We start from the raw sequence: 14,912 nt of genomic DNA, 5'->3' as shown, positions 1-14,912 counted from the left end.
TGCTTGTTTTTTTTTTTATTTCCTTTTGTCTTTCTCTTCTTGTTTCTTTTTCTTGTCATCCTTCCTCCTGACAGCAAAGCAGGGTTTCATATGTCTTGTAGCTCAGACTCTTATTCATCAGCCTGCTGAAGAGCCCACTGAGGAAACCAGCGTGGCATTAAACCAAGTCAGTGGTCTGGTCAAAGGGAACCACATGTGTTCCTAACAGCTCTCAACCAACACACACATACACACTCTTCGCTTGACAGAGTCCAGATCACAGCAAGAAGAAACTGCAGCCGCACCAGAGCTGAAAAGTTGCGGTTCTGGACCGGCGTGGTTTGGTAAACGGAGCAGTGCCACTGGGTGAGCTCAGGTGTTGTGCCACCCGAGGTGAGCTGCTCACATTTTTGGAAGCAAATGTCACAGAAACTTGGAACATTTCCTCCACACAGTAATCAAACATTTTCTATGAATGTTCATGCAAAATATGAAATTGTAAGACGCACAACTGTGACTTTCTGCCCCCTCGGACAATCACGAGTTTTGCTGTGATTACTGAGGCTCAGAGGGACAGAACGTGAGGAGGATGGGCTGAAATCTGTGACCTTTAGAAATGGTTTGCTGGAGAGACACAGCAGAGGTTATTAAACTGGGTTGCTGAGGCCGCAGTTGTCTGATGTCATTGGATGTGAGCTTTAAACTGCAGTTTTGGATTGAATTATTTTTCTCAATGTCATGATCCTGGGCCATGTTGGCCCAGCATTCTTAGTTGTCGTGTGTTTTGTATTTTGTTCTTTATTTATGCCTTGGTTCCTAGGTGGTTCTGTTAAGATGTTCCTTATTTGATTTCCCCTTGTGACTTTACCCCCTGTGTGCCCCTCTGTGTATCTGTGAGCCCTAGTCTCCCCTCCTTGTGTTTTATTCCATGTTTTCCCCATCCCGTTATGTCTGTGCTCTCCCCGTGTTCGCTCTCTCCTCCTGTCTGCACCTCTGTGTACTTCCTGTTTTACTTTGACAGTCTCCCGTCAGTGTTGCGTTGATGCCTGCCGTTTCTCGTTATGATTATCGGTGTCGCCTGTGTTCCCCGTGTGCTCCTACTTCCCTCGTTAACCCTCTGTGTATTTATGTACGCGTCTCTCTCAGTTCTGTGTCGCGTTCTCCCTCATTCATGGCCATGTGTTTCTCTCTGTACTGTGATAGTTGCCCAGTTTAGTTTGTATGGTTTTGCTCTCACAATAAAGCTGTGAATTTTGAGTTCATTCCTGCCTCTGTGAGTTTGCGATTGGGTCCTCATCCTGCCTGCACACAGCCGCAATATGACACTCAAAAAGTTCTGTAATTGGAAAAATTTGCATGACATACTTTGGTTTGAACAGTTTTACGGAAAAAAAAAAAAGTGTGAATTTGAAGAAAAACTTTCTCAAAGAAAGTTTTAATTGGATTTGAGCTAATCCCTGCAAAACTTGTGAGGAGAAAGAAAAAAACAGCTTTGACACTTTTAAATGGTCATTAAATGTTTGCAGTTTTACCATTTTCACTAAAGTGCAAAGAAAACACCCATATTAAATAAAAATTGAACAATAAGATTGAAATGCTAGTTATATGGAACAGATTGTAGGTGCTGCTAAAATGCAGGAAAATTTAAATACAACACACACAAAATTTCCACAGTTAATAACCACTGCCCTGTGTTTGATCCCTCTGGTGTAATGGTCCAAAGAAATAAGCTTTTTGAAAGCACAACAGCAGATTAAATGTTAATTTCACATTAAAAAGAGAACTGCAAAAACAACTGACTGGAAATATGTTTCTTGTCACCGCTTTCATTCACAACAATAAATTAAGATAGACTGGATGGATCCACACCCACGGAAATTTGGATGCTTAGTCTGATTGAGACGGCTGGATAGCGATAGATGGCTCATGCTGTTGTTTTGACTTATACTTCTAGTAAAGTGAAGGCAACAAGCAATGAGGGGGAAAAAAGGAAGAAAAATGCAGTGTTTCAAACCTTTCAAATCTATGCTTTCTTTTGAGTGTGTGCTGACTTTGAGAGTGCATGAGTGCATTTGCAAGCACAGCCACTGGAAGTACAAAGAATATCTTGGTGTTAGAGAAACTCATAATAACAGGCAAAAAAACTGAGTGGGTCCCACTGTGGATTTTTCATCCTGAATAGTTAATGTCATGGTTGTCCTGCAGAAAGGAAGTGACCACCACATTATATGTTCATGAGTATTGAAGTGTCAGCCATGTTCAATTTGAGACACTATCACCTGAAATTCACAGATGCAGTGCACTCATGTGTGAGTAATGCATGCATACACTAATGTAATTTACGTAGCAGTTTTCTAGTCAGTGAATGCACTTAAGATTATAAGTCACCATATGTTCACACAGCACTTTGTCTACAGTCAATTTAGAATTACCAGTCCGTCTCGCCCAGGCACAGGCAATGATGGTGGAGTGATGGGCTAGGCAGGTAAGTAACAAGTCGGCTGAAGTGGCTGAACTGAGAATTAGTTGTATATAAAAAGAGAAACAGAACAACACAGTTTATCTGAAAGATGGGAGATACACTAACCTTAGTGATGGCGAGGGCGCATGCTTGTCCCCAGATCTCTATCAGCTGCTGTTGTCCAAACCTGTAGTCCCTCAGTAGTTCTGTCTCTATAGCTGCTGCCTCCCCTTTACTGCCAGACACAAATACAGACGTGCTGTAAGCAACATAAGTTCATCATCAGTAAAAGCATCTGCAGCGTGTAGGTGAGGCTGTTTAGAGAGAAGACCATGCTAGATATGTAGCACATGTGGCATGTTGTCAGTGGCTTGCAATAAGAAATGCTTTACGTTTTATCACTTGTAGCAAATTAAGCTTAACTAGCTCAAATACATTGAAATGTGTATATTTTTTCCTGTCTTGAATCCCAGTGAGGTTGTTTTTTCTGTTTCCACTTTAGATAGTAAGTTTTGTTCTGTTTTTGTTTATTGGGGCAAATAAACCCCATGTTGAACAGAATAATTCAAAAGAGCCTGTGTGCATGTGTGCATGTGGTGTGTGTGTGTGCTTGTGTGTTAAAATAGACTAAAAGAAGACACAGCAAAATTGGTGTATTTACATGTGGCTGTGGGCAAGTGGCATGACCTGTTACTGAGAGAATGAAGACCAAGTAAAACCATTAAGTCTGTAATCTACATTTGAGATCTGAGTCTTTAAAATAGGATACATCTCTATTACTCTACAGACACCTGGTGGTCCTCTGCAGTACTGCAATTCAAAAATAAAACCGAAATTAGTGAAACATTTACTTAAACTTTAACAGATGGATGTATTAATTGTTCCAGATTCCTGAATGTAGGAATGCTCTACAGTAGAGTACAGTAGAGGCTCCAGTTTTTGGAGGAACTAGAACGACTTAAACCATTTTAGTAATGTGATTGTAATGTGACTGACTGATGCATGTGTATGGGCATTTCTTCTCGTTACATCATTTGTGCTACTTTTCATTACATCATGTGTCGACACAAAAACACCCCACATCGGGAACATGGAAGAAAATAGACCACAGCTAACACTGATATCTACTATACTCCAAGTTTAACTATATAAATCCAGGAATCTAAATAATCATACAGATTACTAAGTTGTCCCAATGAAAAGGAAGGACAATATGCATTTAAAAAAAAAATCTGTATTTTTGTATCTAAACACTCAATCATTAATGTAACTGTAATGGAATTATTTTAGTGCTATTCAGCTGTAGTTCTATTCATTTTCCAGGAACAAACTCAAGCACAAGCAAGATAAAGATTATTATTGTTCTGAACCATTACAGTGAAGGCTTGTTTCTGAATCCCTGGGTTCTTCTCTGATCTTGCAGCAATGTGTGCGTTTTATTGATGTCTATGAAGAAAACAATGGACACACATAAACTCATTCTGGGTCATCTGTCTCTGTTCTCTGCGGCTTGTAGTGTAACTAATGCTAAACCTGCTTTTGTTCCATTTAGATTTTTATAAGACACAGCAGTTTGTGTGTGTGTGTGTGTGTGTCAGTGTATCCAAGTGGGGCTCCTGGCATTTACCTGTGCCAGTGGAGCGGCAGCAGCTGTCACCCATGGCTCACCTCAGGGATGTTTCCTGAGTCACTGAGACAAGTTGATCTTTGGAAAGTTCACCTCAGTTCACAGGGTTTACTCTGTGTTTTGCTGTGCCCAAAATATTCCGAGCTTCTTACAGCTTTTGTTGAGCAGAATTGATTCTGCCTCAGGATGGGCTATTCTGTGAGGTTGCCTTTAAAACAGAAATGGGAATTATCCAATCTGTGTAAAAAATAGCTGTTGATGGGTGTGCGAGTGTGTGTGCGGGGAGGCTAAATCTCAGCCCAGGATTGTTGCGTTAGCGATAACAGTACCGCTGCTGAATGGGCAATTAGTATTGATCCTTAACATCACAGACAGAACAAAATGTTGTGGGTGTGCAAATCAACGACTGGTAGTTTTAGCCAGGAGGCTCTACCACAAGAGGAACAGCACACTGTGTTCAGGACTAAAAACAGATGGCTGCTTCATGCCACATACTGCATGCTCTCTCAATTACCACTTATAATCATGCTTATTAGTATTTGTTTAGCTGAAGCTAGTGAGGAAAATTTGAATGTGCAACAAGTTTTAATAGAAAAGTGCTTCTGAAGAAAAGTGCAAATATATACAAGTTGGCGTTAAAACGTTAAAAAAACAACAACAAAAAAGCAACAGCTGTGTCCATGCATGTGTGTGTGTGTGTGTGTGTGTGTGTGTGTGTGTGTGTGTGTGTGTGTGTGTGTGTGTGTGTGTGTGTGTGTGTTGCAGAAAACAAGGCCTCATGAGTAATAGTTTCTCTTGCACCTGTAGCTACAGTCATGCAACAGCTAGGAGTCTCTCCCTGGAGGGAGAGTTGATTTCCCCATGGTGCATGAATTGAGCGCCCGCAGTGTGCCACCCTCATTGCAGCAAAGCTTAACTATGATCACAACATGCTTAATGAGTCTGTTTACCTTACACACGAGATAATACAAAATGAAACTTTAAATGGCTGCTGTGGGGAAATTGGGCCAGTTGCAGCAGCAGGAAATGGCAGGAGGATATGTAGGAAAGATAAAAAAAAAAGAATTTGAATAATAATGGACAAGTTGGAGGTCATAAAACCATTAAAAATTTTAACACAAACATTTGAATAAATAATAATGTTTGGATAGATTTGTAGCAAGAGAAAATTACACAAAACAGAAGCAATGTTTGATGTTTGCTGAAAGAAATATTTCAATACTTTAGGAGTTTAAATGTATAGGCAGTGAATTATATACAGAAAATATTGGAATATCTGGAATGAACAGATGTTAAATATTGACAATCGAATTCAACAGTTTTGCTACAAAAACGATGAAAGTGCCAAAAGAGGCACCCGAGGATGATAAATTTGATACAGGCGAATGAAAAACTCATAAATAATATGTTCTAGTGTGGATTTTCTAGCTGTGAAGCATCCTTGAATCACATGAGAGATGACGATTCCCCTGAATATCAGAAGAGCTTCTATTTTCCTCACACTGGAAGACTGAAATAACCACATTTTACAACCCCCGCCCACTCACTTTGCCTAATTTCCATCTTTCAAGAGTGATCTTCTGGTGTGATAAGGAGCATGATTAAAATAATAGTGAAAGACTGTGGTTGAGATTTTACTTGCCAGGCAGAGCGGTATATCATGATACAACAAGCAGTGTTTCCCCTACTGCTGCCTTCAGGGCTCCCTGGCAAAAAGAGAAAAAAAAGAACTGTATTGCATTTGTTAGCTTTGGATAGGAGCAGGTTGATGTAGATGTGGTCAAGAAAACCTACTAAAGTTCAAACAGAGCATCAGAATGACGAGGTGACCTTGTGTAACGTTGTGGGGTATATTTTCTTGGCATACTTTCGGTGTTTTAGCACCATCGGACCACCATTTAAACACCACAAACTACCTGAATACTGTTGCCTATGACAGTGCACCCATATTCATGATAACTCATTGTCACAAAGCTCAAATCAAATAATTTCTACAGTGACCAGATTTCAACAGGAGAGTTGAATCATGGGCATCCAGCCAATCCAGTCAAACCTAATGTAGTAAACACTTCTTCTTCCCGTATTTAGTGTTTCAATACTCAGAACCAGCACTTACTCATAAAAGTGACTGTACAACATCTCTGTTACCTGCCTCAAATTTACTGTTTTGTAATTACCTGAACTAGTAGTAGGCCGTATGTGTCAGGGAGCCATCCCGGTCCAATAATGAGCTGTTAATAATTAGTCAGACTCTTGCTTGGAGGGGACAAAAAGCATAAAAAAAGCCACTGTTCATTAGTTGAGTAGCCCTTTTTTCCCTCTCTCGGTCATTATCTGTCCACCTCCTGCTAAGTCTATTACTCGACAGCTGTTAATGATACTTCAGGCCTTTCAAACACAAATAAAGTACATGAAAAAAACATGTTGATCTGAAGAAAGGCACTCTTTTGTGTCTGTTTATGTCCCCTTTACAATACTAATCTGTGACATTTCCATTCAATTATTATCTATTTTGTTGCAAAGTTAAGAGGAGACAGTGATGACTCAGCCAGTTCAGTTGAAGCATTTGTCTTCTGTAACTGCCCTTTTAGTCCAGTTCTGTGCAAAAGTATTGAGCCACCTCTCAGTTACTTATATTTTGCTTCTAAGGAGCCAGACTTGACTCTGTAGTTTTTAAACCTACACTGATCAACAGTTCTCCAGATTTTCTGAAGGTCTTTTAATATTTTTCTTTGGGCAATCGTCGCCTTTTCACTAGCTCCAATACTTGTACCTGTGTCAACACATCACAGATAACTCAGAAAAGAAGCCATTTTAAATTGTGTCTTTAGGTAATTTGATACTATTAGGCTGTCTTAAAAATATATTTTTTTTTCTCATTTTGTTGATTTAATTTATAAAAAATACCAAAAAAAAAGGACAAAAGAAGAAACGGGAGGCCTAAAAAAACCAACTACAGCAGACCTGAAACGGGATCCGAGAGACTGTCGGTGCATTCAAAGATTCAAGATTCAAAGTGTTTATTGTCATGTGTCACAAGAAAAAAGGCATTTCTTTGTGCAATGAAATTCTTTCCTTGCTGTCCACCCACAGATGCCGATTAATATATACAATAGAAATAGAACAAATAGTACAAATAAATAGCTGAAGACAGAAAAGGAGACAAAATATGGAGATTTGAAACAGATGTGTGCAAAAGACCTATAGCTTAATATGCTGGCTTAATGTGTAAGATATATAGAGTTAACATAAGCCTGGTTAGTTAATCTATGCATATGTCCCATCTGCACAGTATTGTAATGCAAATTCTAAAATGATGATATTAAGTGTGTTTCTAATGCTCACAAGCTGATAGTTAGCACTTTTCTAATGAGGAATAAATGCAACAGAATTTCATGCAAATGACACAAGGAGACAAACTGGAATTGGGACTTGTAAATATGGCATTTTTCACTGTAATCGATCCAATATACATTTTACTTAAAGTGATAAATTCCAGTCTCAACATAGGAACTAAAAATGAAGTCAGCCCACCTCAAGTGTCAGTAGGGGGAGCATTTTGACACAAATGTTGAATCTAGTCTGTCTTCAATTGTAAAAATATCCCACTTTACAAAACAAAACTTTGACCTGCTTGTGGGAGTAGAAAAAAAGGTCCATGGTGGTAACCATAAATGTCTGCACAGATTACTTTATATCCGCTACACTTGTGTGTCTTCTGCTGTATTTTCATTAGGCCTCAGTCACACAGGTGAACTTGGTGAGTGGTAGTCAAACTTGAAAAAAACATGATGAAAGCAGAAATGGAAAACATGCAAAGTAAAAAAGCAACAAGCAATGGAGACAACTGACCTTCAGAGGTTTGCATCATCATTCCAAGCAAGAGAATTGGAAAACATTTTGTGTGATGCATTTCATAGCGTCACTACAACTCTGCAAATATTGTAGTTGTCAAGTGAAAACTATAGCTGACAGCGACAACAAAAGCAATTTCAAGGAGATTTTTGGTGCAGCACCATATACTTTGCAATTACCAGCAACCACTTGCCAACTTGTGAGTAAACACATATTTTTCCTCTTGCAACCTGTGATTGCCAACGAGTCACCTATTGGTCTCTAGGCCTGTATAACTGAGCCCTTAAAGCCAACATGTCAAACTGTACATGTCAGTTGGGGAAAATTCATAACAGCATGATTCATCCTTTAGGCAACAATAATATTGTCATGGTCTCCATGCCTCCCTGGCTGACTATCTCAGGCCACATGTTTTCTGTTTTTGTTTTTGTGCTCTCTCTCTTTCTCCCCTGTCTCTGTTCTGCCTGGGCGGAGCTCACCTCAGGGTCCCGCCTCTGGCCCACGCACCTGCCCTGATTGTCACACATGCTGCTAATCCACCTGTTATTCTGAGTACTACTTAAGATGGCGGTTCTGTGGTTCTCATCGCTGGATCATTGAGTAACCCGTGTTAGTTAGCCCAGCAACCAATATCTGAATCTGTGTGTTTTCCCTAGCCTGTTTCTGACTAAGCTACTCTTGTAAATAGATTTCCCTGGACCTGTTCCCGTTTCCCCGTGTGGATCGTCTGAGAGCGACTGAGTGGCAAAGTGTGTTAGAGTTGGAGCATGAGTGGCTGCGGAGGAGAGTGGAGCGTTTTCTGGAGAGCATCGGTGTGTGGACTTTTCCCCTTTTCCCTCTTGCAGACCCTGGAGCCCTGAATCTCTTTGCAAAAGGAGGTCTGAGCCTCAGTATGTCTGAAACCTGTGACAAATATCTTACAAAAATGTCTGTGCAGTTGTCTAATGAGACAGATGGAGTCTAGTCTGAGTCAAAGTACTAGGTTGCCTAATCGATGAACAATGTTATCCCTAAGTTTATGCCTTGTATGGACATATAAATGACTACAGAATCATAAAAACACTAGTAGTGATGTATGGACCAGACGAAGGAATATCATAGAAATTCAGGTGAAATCACCAGAAATAGGCAGAGACAAAAAATGTGAAGGTGGGACTGTGTGGATGAATTTCACATTTGTTTTCTGTCACCTTCTTCTTGTAAAACTCTATTAACACATGCTCACACCGTTCTGAAGAGTGGAAAACGAAATATGAACCACAAAAAAAACAGGATTGTTAAGACAAAAATACACCACACTCTCTTCATGAAATATTTTGGCAGACATGAAATATTTTGGCAGACATTCTTCTGCTTTTATCTGCCTACTTTCGATCTCACACCCTGGTAGCACCTTCCCTTCATTTCTGTCCTTTCATCTCCAGTTTTGCCAATCTTACTTTATTGCCTATCAATTCTGCATTATCTCCCTCTGCCACTCTTGTCCTCCCTTTTTGCCGCAATCCATTTCTCTGTTGTTCTGATCGAGGTTTGCACTTCGCTGAACCAGAGTGATGCCACATGGAAAGGTGACAGAATGAAAGAAAGAGAGAGAAAAGCGCAAGAGAGGGAGGGAGAGAGAGGGAGAGCAGACACGGGAAATGACTCACCAACATTTGATTTAATCTGTTTGGCTTTATTATTTTTTTATGTACACGCTTTTTGATCTGAGAAATGCCTTTAGAGGGAGAGTGGAGCAGGTAGATTCAGAGGTAAGTCTACTGTCATCCTTCATTGCAAGCATCACTTTAATCATTACTCTGAAGAGAATCTCGTTATAGACCCTCAGCCATGTTCCGCTAAAAGGTTTTGGTCATAATTTTGATATCATGCTGATGGTCATCCACGCGTCATACCCTGCTAAGCATTAAAGTGTCTTGTACTATGTTACAAAAAGATGGCTCCCCTGCAATTATAACAAGATTATCAGCGGGCTTTCTCAGGCCTATGTCTGTATGTGTGCATCTAATTTAACATGTGTCAACTCAGGACACCTTTCATCATCAATTGCACTGCCTGCAGCGTGCCTCCAGGAAGTCCCACAGCATCCAAGGAAAGTGTAGGGCAGAAGAGAAATGCAGCAAGGTTCACATACAAACTGTCTACATTTAAGAGAAGACAGATGTGTGACTGCTGGTAATAAAACTAAAAGAGGGAGAGAGTATATCTGAATGGATGAATATATAGATGTTTTTATATGTTTATGTTTATGAATGTAGACAAAGTAGCAAATGTATTTTGGTTTGATAGATGTGAAATAATAAACTCCCTCCAGCTTAAGTGACCACGGTGCAGAATAATCCAGAATAATCATAGCGAGCCAAAATCAAGCGAGCATGACTCATTAGAGGTGTCAAGTGTGTAACTCTATTCAAACTGACATGCGTATATTGCTGAAGGCATAAAGATTGTGTTGTTTTATGAGTGGTCCTATATCTTGTCCAGTTCTATGTCCTGTCATATGCTTGAAAATGAAAAACAAATATAAAATTGTAATGATTCACTCTGTATAATTGGCTTGCTGGAGGGATCAGGTGCCACAGCGGCGGAAGCGTCGCTTCAACAGTCTCAGCTGGCAGATAGGAGTTGGCTCTGAGCCGCCATATGGTCCCTTTCTAACTGGCCAGCATGAGCCCCGTCATGCTGCTCAATTCTTATCAAATCAGGACGCTATGATTCACTTTTTCAAGTCTCCTTAGGTGATAATTTAGGACTTGTTGTATGTCGTGTGTCAGTGTGTGTGTATGAGAGAGAGAGAGAAAGACAGCCATAAAAATCACATCCATACGACTATCTCCGGTAGTATCGTTCTTTTAAATCTGCCTTAATCAGTTTAGTTGTCTGCTCATGTTTCTCATATCCGGTACAACGAGACAGACATTCTTGAGATAATCTCAATCAGCGGCTCCTCCATTTGCTCTCATAACTCATTTCATCCTCCAGCAGCCATGTACCTGTAGATACAAAAGATGAACAAGGATCATATTAACCTAAAGCCACAGGTGATGGCAAGTTCATTTTGGTGTTAAATTTCCTGTATGTGTGAGAGAGTGAGTGTTCTCAGGAGCTAAAAATATCCATGAGTCAAGTCTGCTTATCCCTCATTTTTAGATGTCATGTGATTGCACAAGGAGAAGAGCTTCTATCCAGATGGATGAGCACCCACCTACACACACACACACACGCACTTGTAAGCATACAGGTCACACAAATGTACTGAAGTACACGAGACAAACAGAGGTGCTCACGCACCCACATACCCACAGGTTACATCATGCCATGCCCCGTCAGTGGTCTTTAATCTCTGCCTCTCCTTTAAGCCCAGTCTCTTCAGTTTGATGCCAGGGGCCATAAGGATCATAAATTATAGGGCATGCGTTGTCACATCCTGTTTCTTTCTCCTGAGACAGATCTTTGTCCTCCAGGTACTGGAGGCAGAGCAGAATGGATAACGCAATTTATAAGGCCACTGGCCAGGACACACAAGAAAGATGACCCATTTATGTTACTAAGTGACCTGAAGTTTAAAAACAAACTATGTATCAGATGAATCAGTTGTGCTGAGCTGCTGGAGAAGCTGCTCTTCAGCCTGGCTGTCAAGTTTGAATGAACATACAGTTTATCTACCCATCTCTAGATTAAGGTCGAGACTTATTTTACAAAAAGTAAGCATCCATTTTGTAATGTTTCTGTGCAATACTAATGATGGTCTATACAAGGAAAAGGCGACCCAATTTTTCTCCCTCGTGGGCCCCTTATGCACAGCCCTGGTGTCCTAGCAACAGAGTTACCAGAATCACTTGACTGAACATAAAGAAGAAAAAAAGGTCAGTACACCCTTTACTATAGATGCATACATTACTTTACCCAGAGCATTCTATGGTTAAATTTATCATCCGCAATACACAAGCCCTCACCACCACTGAATATGATATAGAAGCTTTAGCTTGCAGTGCTTTTTCGGGTGATTCACATAAAAACTGCTTGATTTTCTGAGGTGTTTTCTAGTGGCACCTCTGAATCAGCTATACTCTTCAACATTTATCTATACAGTATGTATGGAACTATCAGAAAAGTTAGGAAAGCTTCTGGGGTCTAAAGTATTATAGCGATGTCCTGAAAGTAAGTGAAGAACAGATAAGGAAAGGTGGGGAGAGAACAGAGGCGGAGAAAGTGACACAGTATAATTAGTACAGCCACTGGCGGTATTGAGATACAAAGAAACAAGTCAGACTAATAAAAACCTGCCATGAAGAGGACAGTCTTCCTACAGCCTTCTCTGCTTTAAGTGGCTAAATAAACACTTTTCAGCCAGAGTGCAAGCTGAGAGCACCAGGCCTCTACAGGGCATCCTGAGAAAGTGTTTAATCAGTGTCAGCAGTCTATCTTTATGTTCTTTATGCTGACTGGGAACTGGTAGGACTATTGAAAACAGCCAAAAAGAAACATGTGGTTTTTCCTCTATTTCAGGTCAGTCTATAATCCCTCTAGGCCTCTGTCTGCAGCTCTAACACCCATTTAGCTCCAGATGTCACGGCTGGTTAACTACAGAACACAGAGTAACAGTTTGTGTGTGTGTGTGTGTGTGTGTGTGTGTGTGTGTGTGTGTGTGTGTGTGTGTGTGTGTGTGTGTGTGTGTGTGTGTGTGTGTGTGTGTGTGTGTGTGTGTCCGGGGGTGAATCACAGGATGATCAATAAGCAGGAAAAGAATGGAAAAATGAAAGCAGGACGTACAATACACACAAAAAAAGATGTGCCTTTTAAAAATATATTTCTACAGGTTAAATCACTTCGTACATATTGTATATATTGTTTACCTATAACTGTTCCTGCAAATAGCAAAACATAACCAAGCTGCCAATTGCAAAACTATCCTGTCAAAATTTTGATATGAAATAAGGGTGTTATGTGGACTACAAAGGTGCTGTGTGGCTAAAATCAGAAAGAAATCTAAAAGAAACTTCAGCACAATTTTTCCCATAAATTTACTGCTTCTACAGTTTACATTTTGCTGCCAGTCTTGGGGAACATGATGACATTAAAAACAAGTTATAGTATACAGGCTTTTTTTTTAATTCCAGTTCAGGAGTATTAAGACTACATGGTCAGTATCAAAATATGTGAACGCATCACCATATATTTCACAGCACTGACCATATTACTGATATTAATATATTGGTGATAGGAGCCAAGTCTTCCTGACAGGAGAGTGAACAAGCAGGGCCACTCCCTCTATGAACATGACCAATAAGATCATGATCAGTACATACCAACAGGATACAGCTGGTTTGCAATATGTATGACAAAGCGATATTTTAAGCAGTCACATAATTTCATGAGTTCTTTATCATGTTGTGTATGCAAAATATATTAAAATTGAGAATCTTATGTTAATTTAATTGTAAAAGTACCTGAAAAAAGTGTAAATGATAACCGATATTAGGTATTGGTTAGAACTTTTGTTCTAGTTCTTGTAAATTGTGGATGAACGGATGAAAGATACTGTACCATTGAATTAGCTCATTGGTCCTTTGGCAAGACAATCTAAAATTGAAAAATAGTAAAATAATAATAATTCTGAAAGACTCTATGGCTGCAAGAGGAATTAAATATTCACTCATGAGGTACTGTGAAGCTATGCTGTTGTAAAATACTGCTGAAATGTGATCTACACAATACATGCCTAGGCTTATACAAACAGAATTAGCAGCAAGGAAGAAACTATTAATATTGTCCACCAGTTTCAGCATACTGTGACTGTGAAATGCTGACTTGCAATCTTTTAATTTATTGTTGACTGTATTTGACAACAGTGGATATTTGTTACTGGGAAATACAGGTGTCCTAAAAGTTGTTTATCCACTGCATCCACTCCAAAAAACACAGGGAGACGTGGACATCACCAGACCTTTAGGACATGTATGTTGCAACATTTGCATCTGACCCTCTGTGCAGCTTGTGCCCCAGCCAGTTATTCCCGTGGGAGCCGCAAGCCAGGTTCAGCTGTCGAGTGGAGGATGCACACTGATTCCACCCAAATATGAATTTGTCAGGTCTGTTTGTGATTTTTGCATTTGTAAGAGTCTTGTTGCAGTCATCAAGCTATTAATCTACAATTACACTCAGCAAAAAAACAAAAGTAGCTAATGAGCAGTGTTGGTCAAGTTACTTGAAAAAAGTAATCAGTAACTAATTACCGATTATGTCCCCAAAAAAGTAATCCCGTTACTTTACTGATTACTTATTTTCAAAAGTAATTAATTACTTAGTTACTTAGTTACTTTTTAAAAACATGATTTACAACCTGAGTAGGTAATAAAGCGATAGATCTTTCAGCCCAATTCTACTTTTTCTGCATCATACAAAATGTAATCAAATGGAAAAGTCTCTTTTTAAAACTTGATTTATTAGTTTTAACCTTTTAACTTTATCCATCAAGCAAAAATTTTATTATATGCAACATTCTCTGACTGGAATAAATTAGTTTAACATTTAAACCTATTTTCTGCACATTCCAGCATAATTTTTGTTTTTTGTTTTTGTGTTTACACTTACACTTTCAAATAGATGCAAGTAAAACACAGCAGAAAATTAATAACATCAAAGACTCAGCGGTCCTGTTGCTCTATTTTCACCTGTAAAGCAGGAGTGGGGTAGGCGGAGGTTTGCCCTGGTGCAGGTGTGCCGCAGCGGTCAGTTGAAGATTCCGCGAGTTTCTCTGTGAGTTTCCCATTACGTGGTAGCGCACTCCCGGTGCTTGCTTGGAAGTTTAGGGGGGGTTTTTTCGCTGTAAAAAGAAGTTTTCTTCCCACGCACAATGGACACTAATGTTTTTGTCACTTTTTATGGAATCAAACTCAAAATAAGCTCAGTACTTCCAAGCTTTAAACGCTGCACGCTCATACTCTCTCCCGCACTCGATATATGATCCACTGTTGATCTGCACACAGC

At 39.7% G+C, this 14,912-nt stretch overlaps 1 protein-coding gene across 3 annotated transcripts in view; it reads right to left on the bottom strand.

Moving 5' to 3' along the window:
* The window catches only part of yjefn3 (YjeF N-terminal domain containing 3), a 49,054-nt gene that overhangs the window by 10,148 nt on the left and 23,994 nt on the right, over positions 1 to 14,912 (bottom strand). For all 3 annotated transcript variants that reach the window (XM_080876932.1, XM_080876930.1, XM_080876931.1), the window contains exon 2: positions 2,567 to 2,675. In XM_080876932.1, the coding sequence (XP_080733058.1) occupies positions 2,567 to 2,675 (109 nt within the window). The remainder of the gene's footprint in view (positions 1 to 2,566; positions 2,676 to 14,912) is intronic.

The sequence above is a fragment of the Rhamphochromis sp. 'chilingali' genome (genome assembly GCF_963969265.1).
Source record: "Rhamphochromis sp. 'chilingali' genome assembly, chromosome: 3".
NCBI lineage: Eukaryota > Metazoa > Chordata > Actinopteri > Cichliformes > Cichlidae > Rhamphochromis > Rhamphochromis sp. 'chilingali'.
This window is presented reverse-complemented; position numbering and strand designations above follow the sequence as displayed.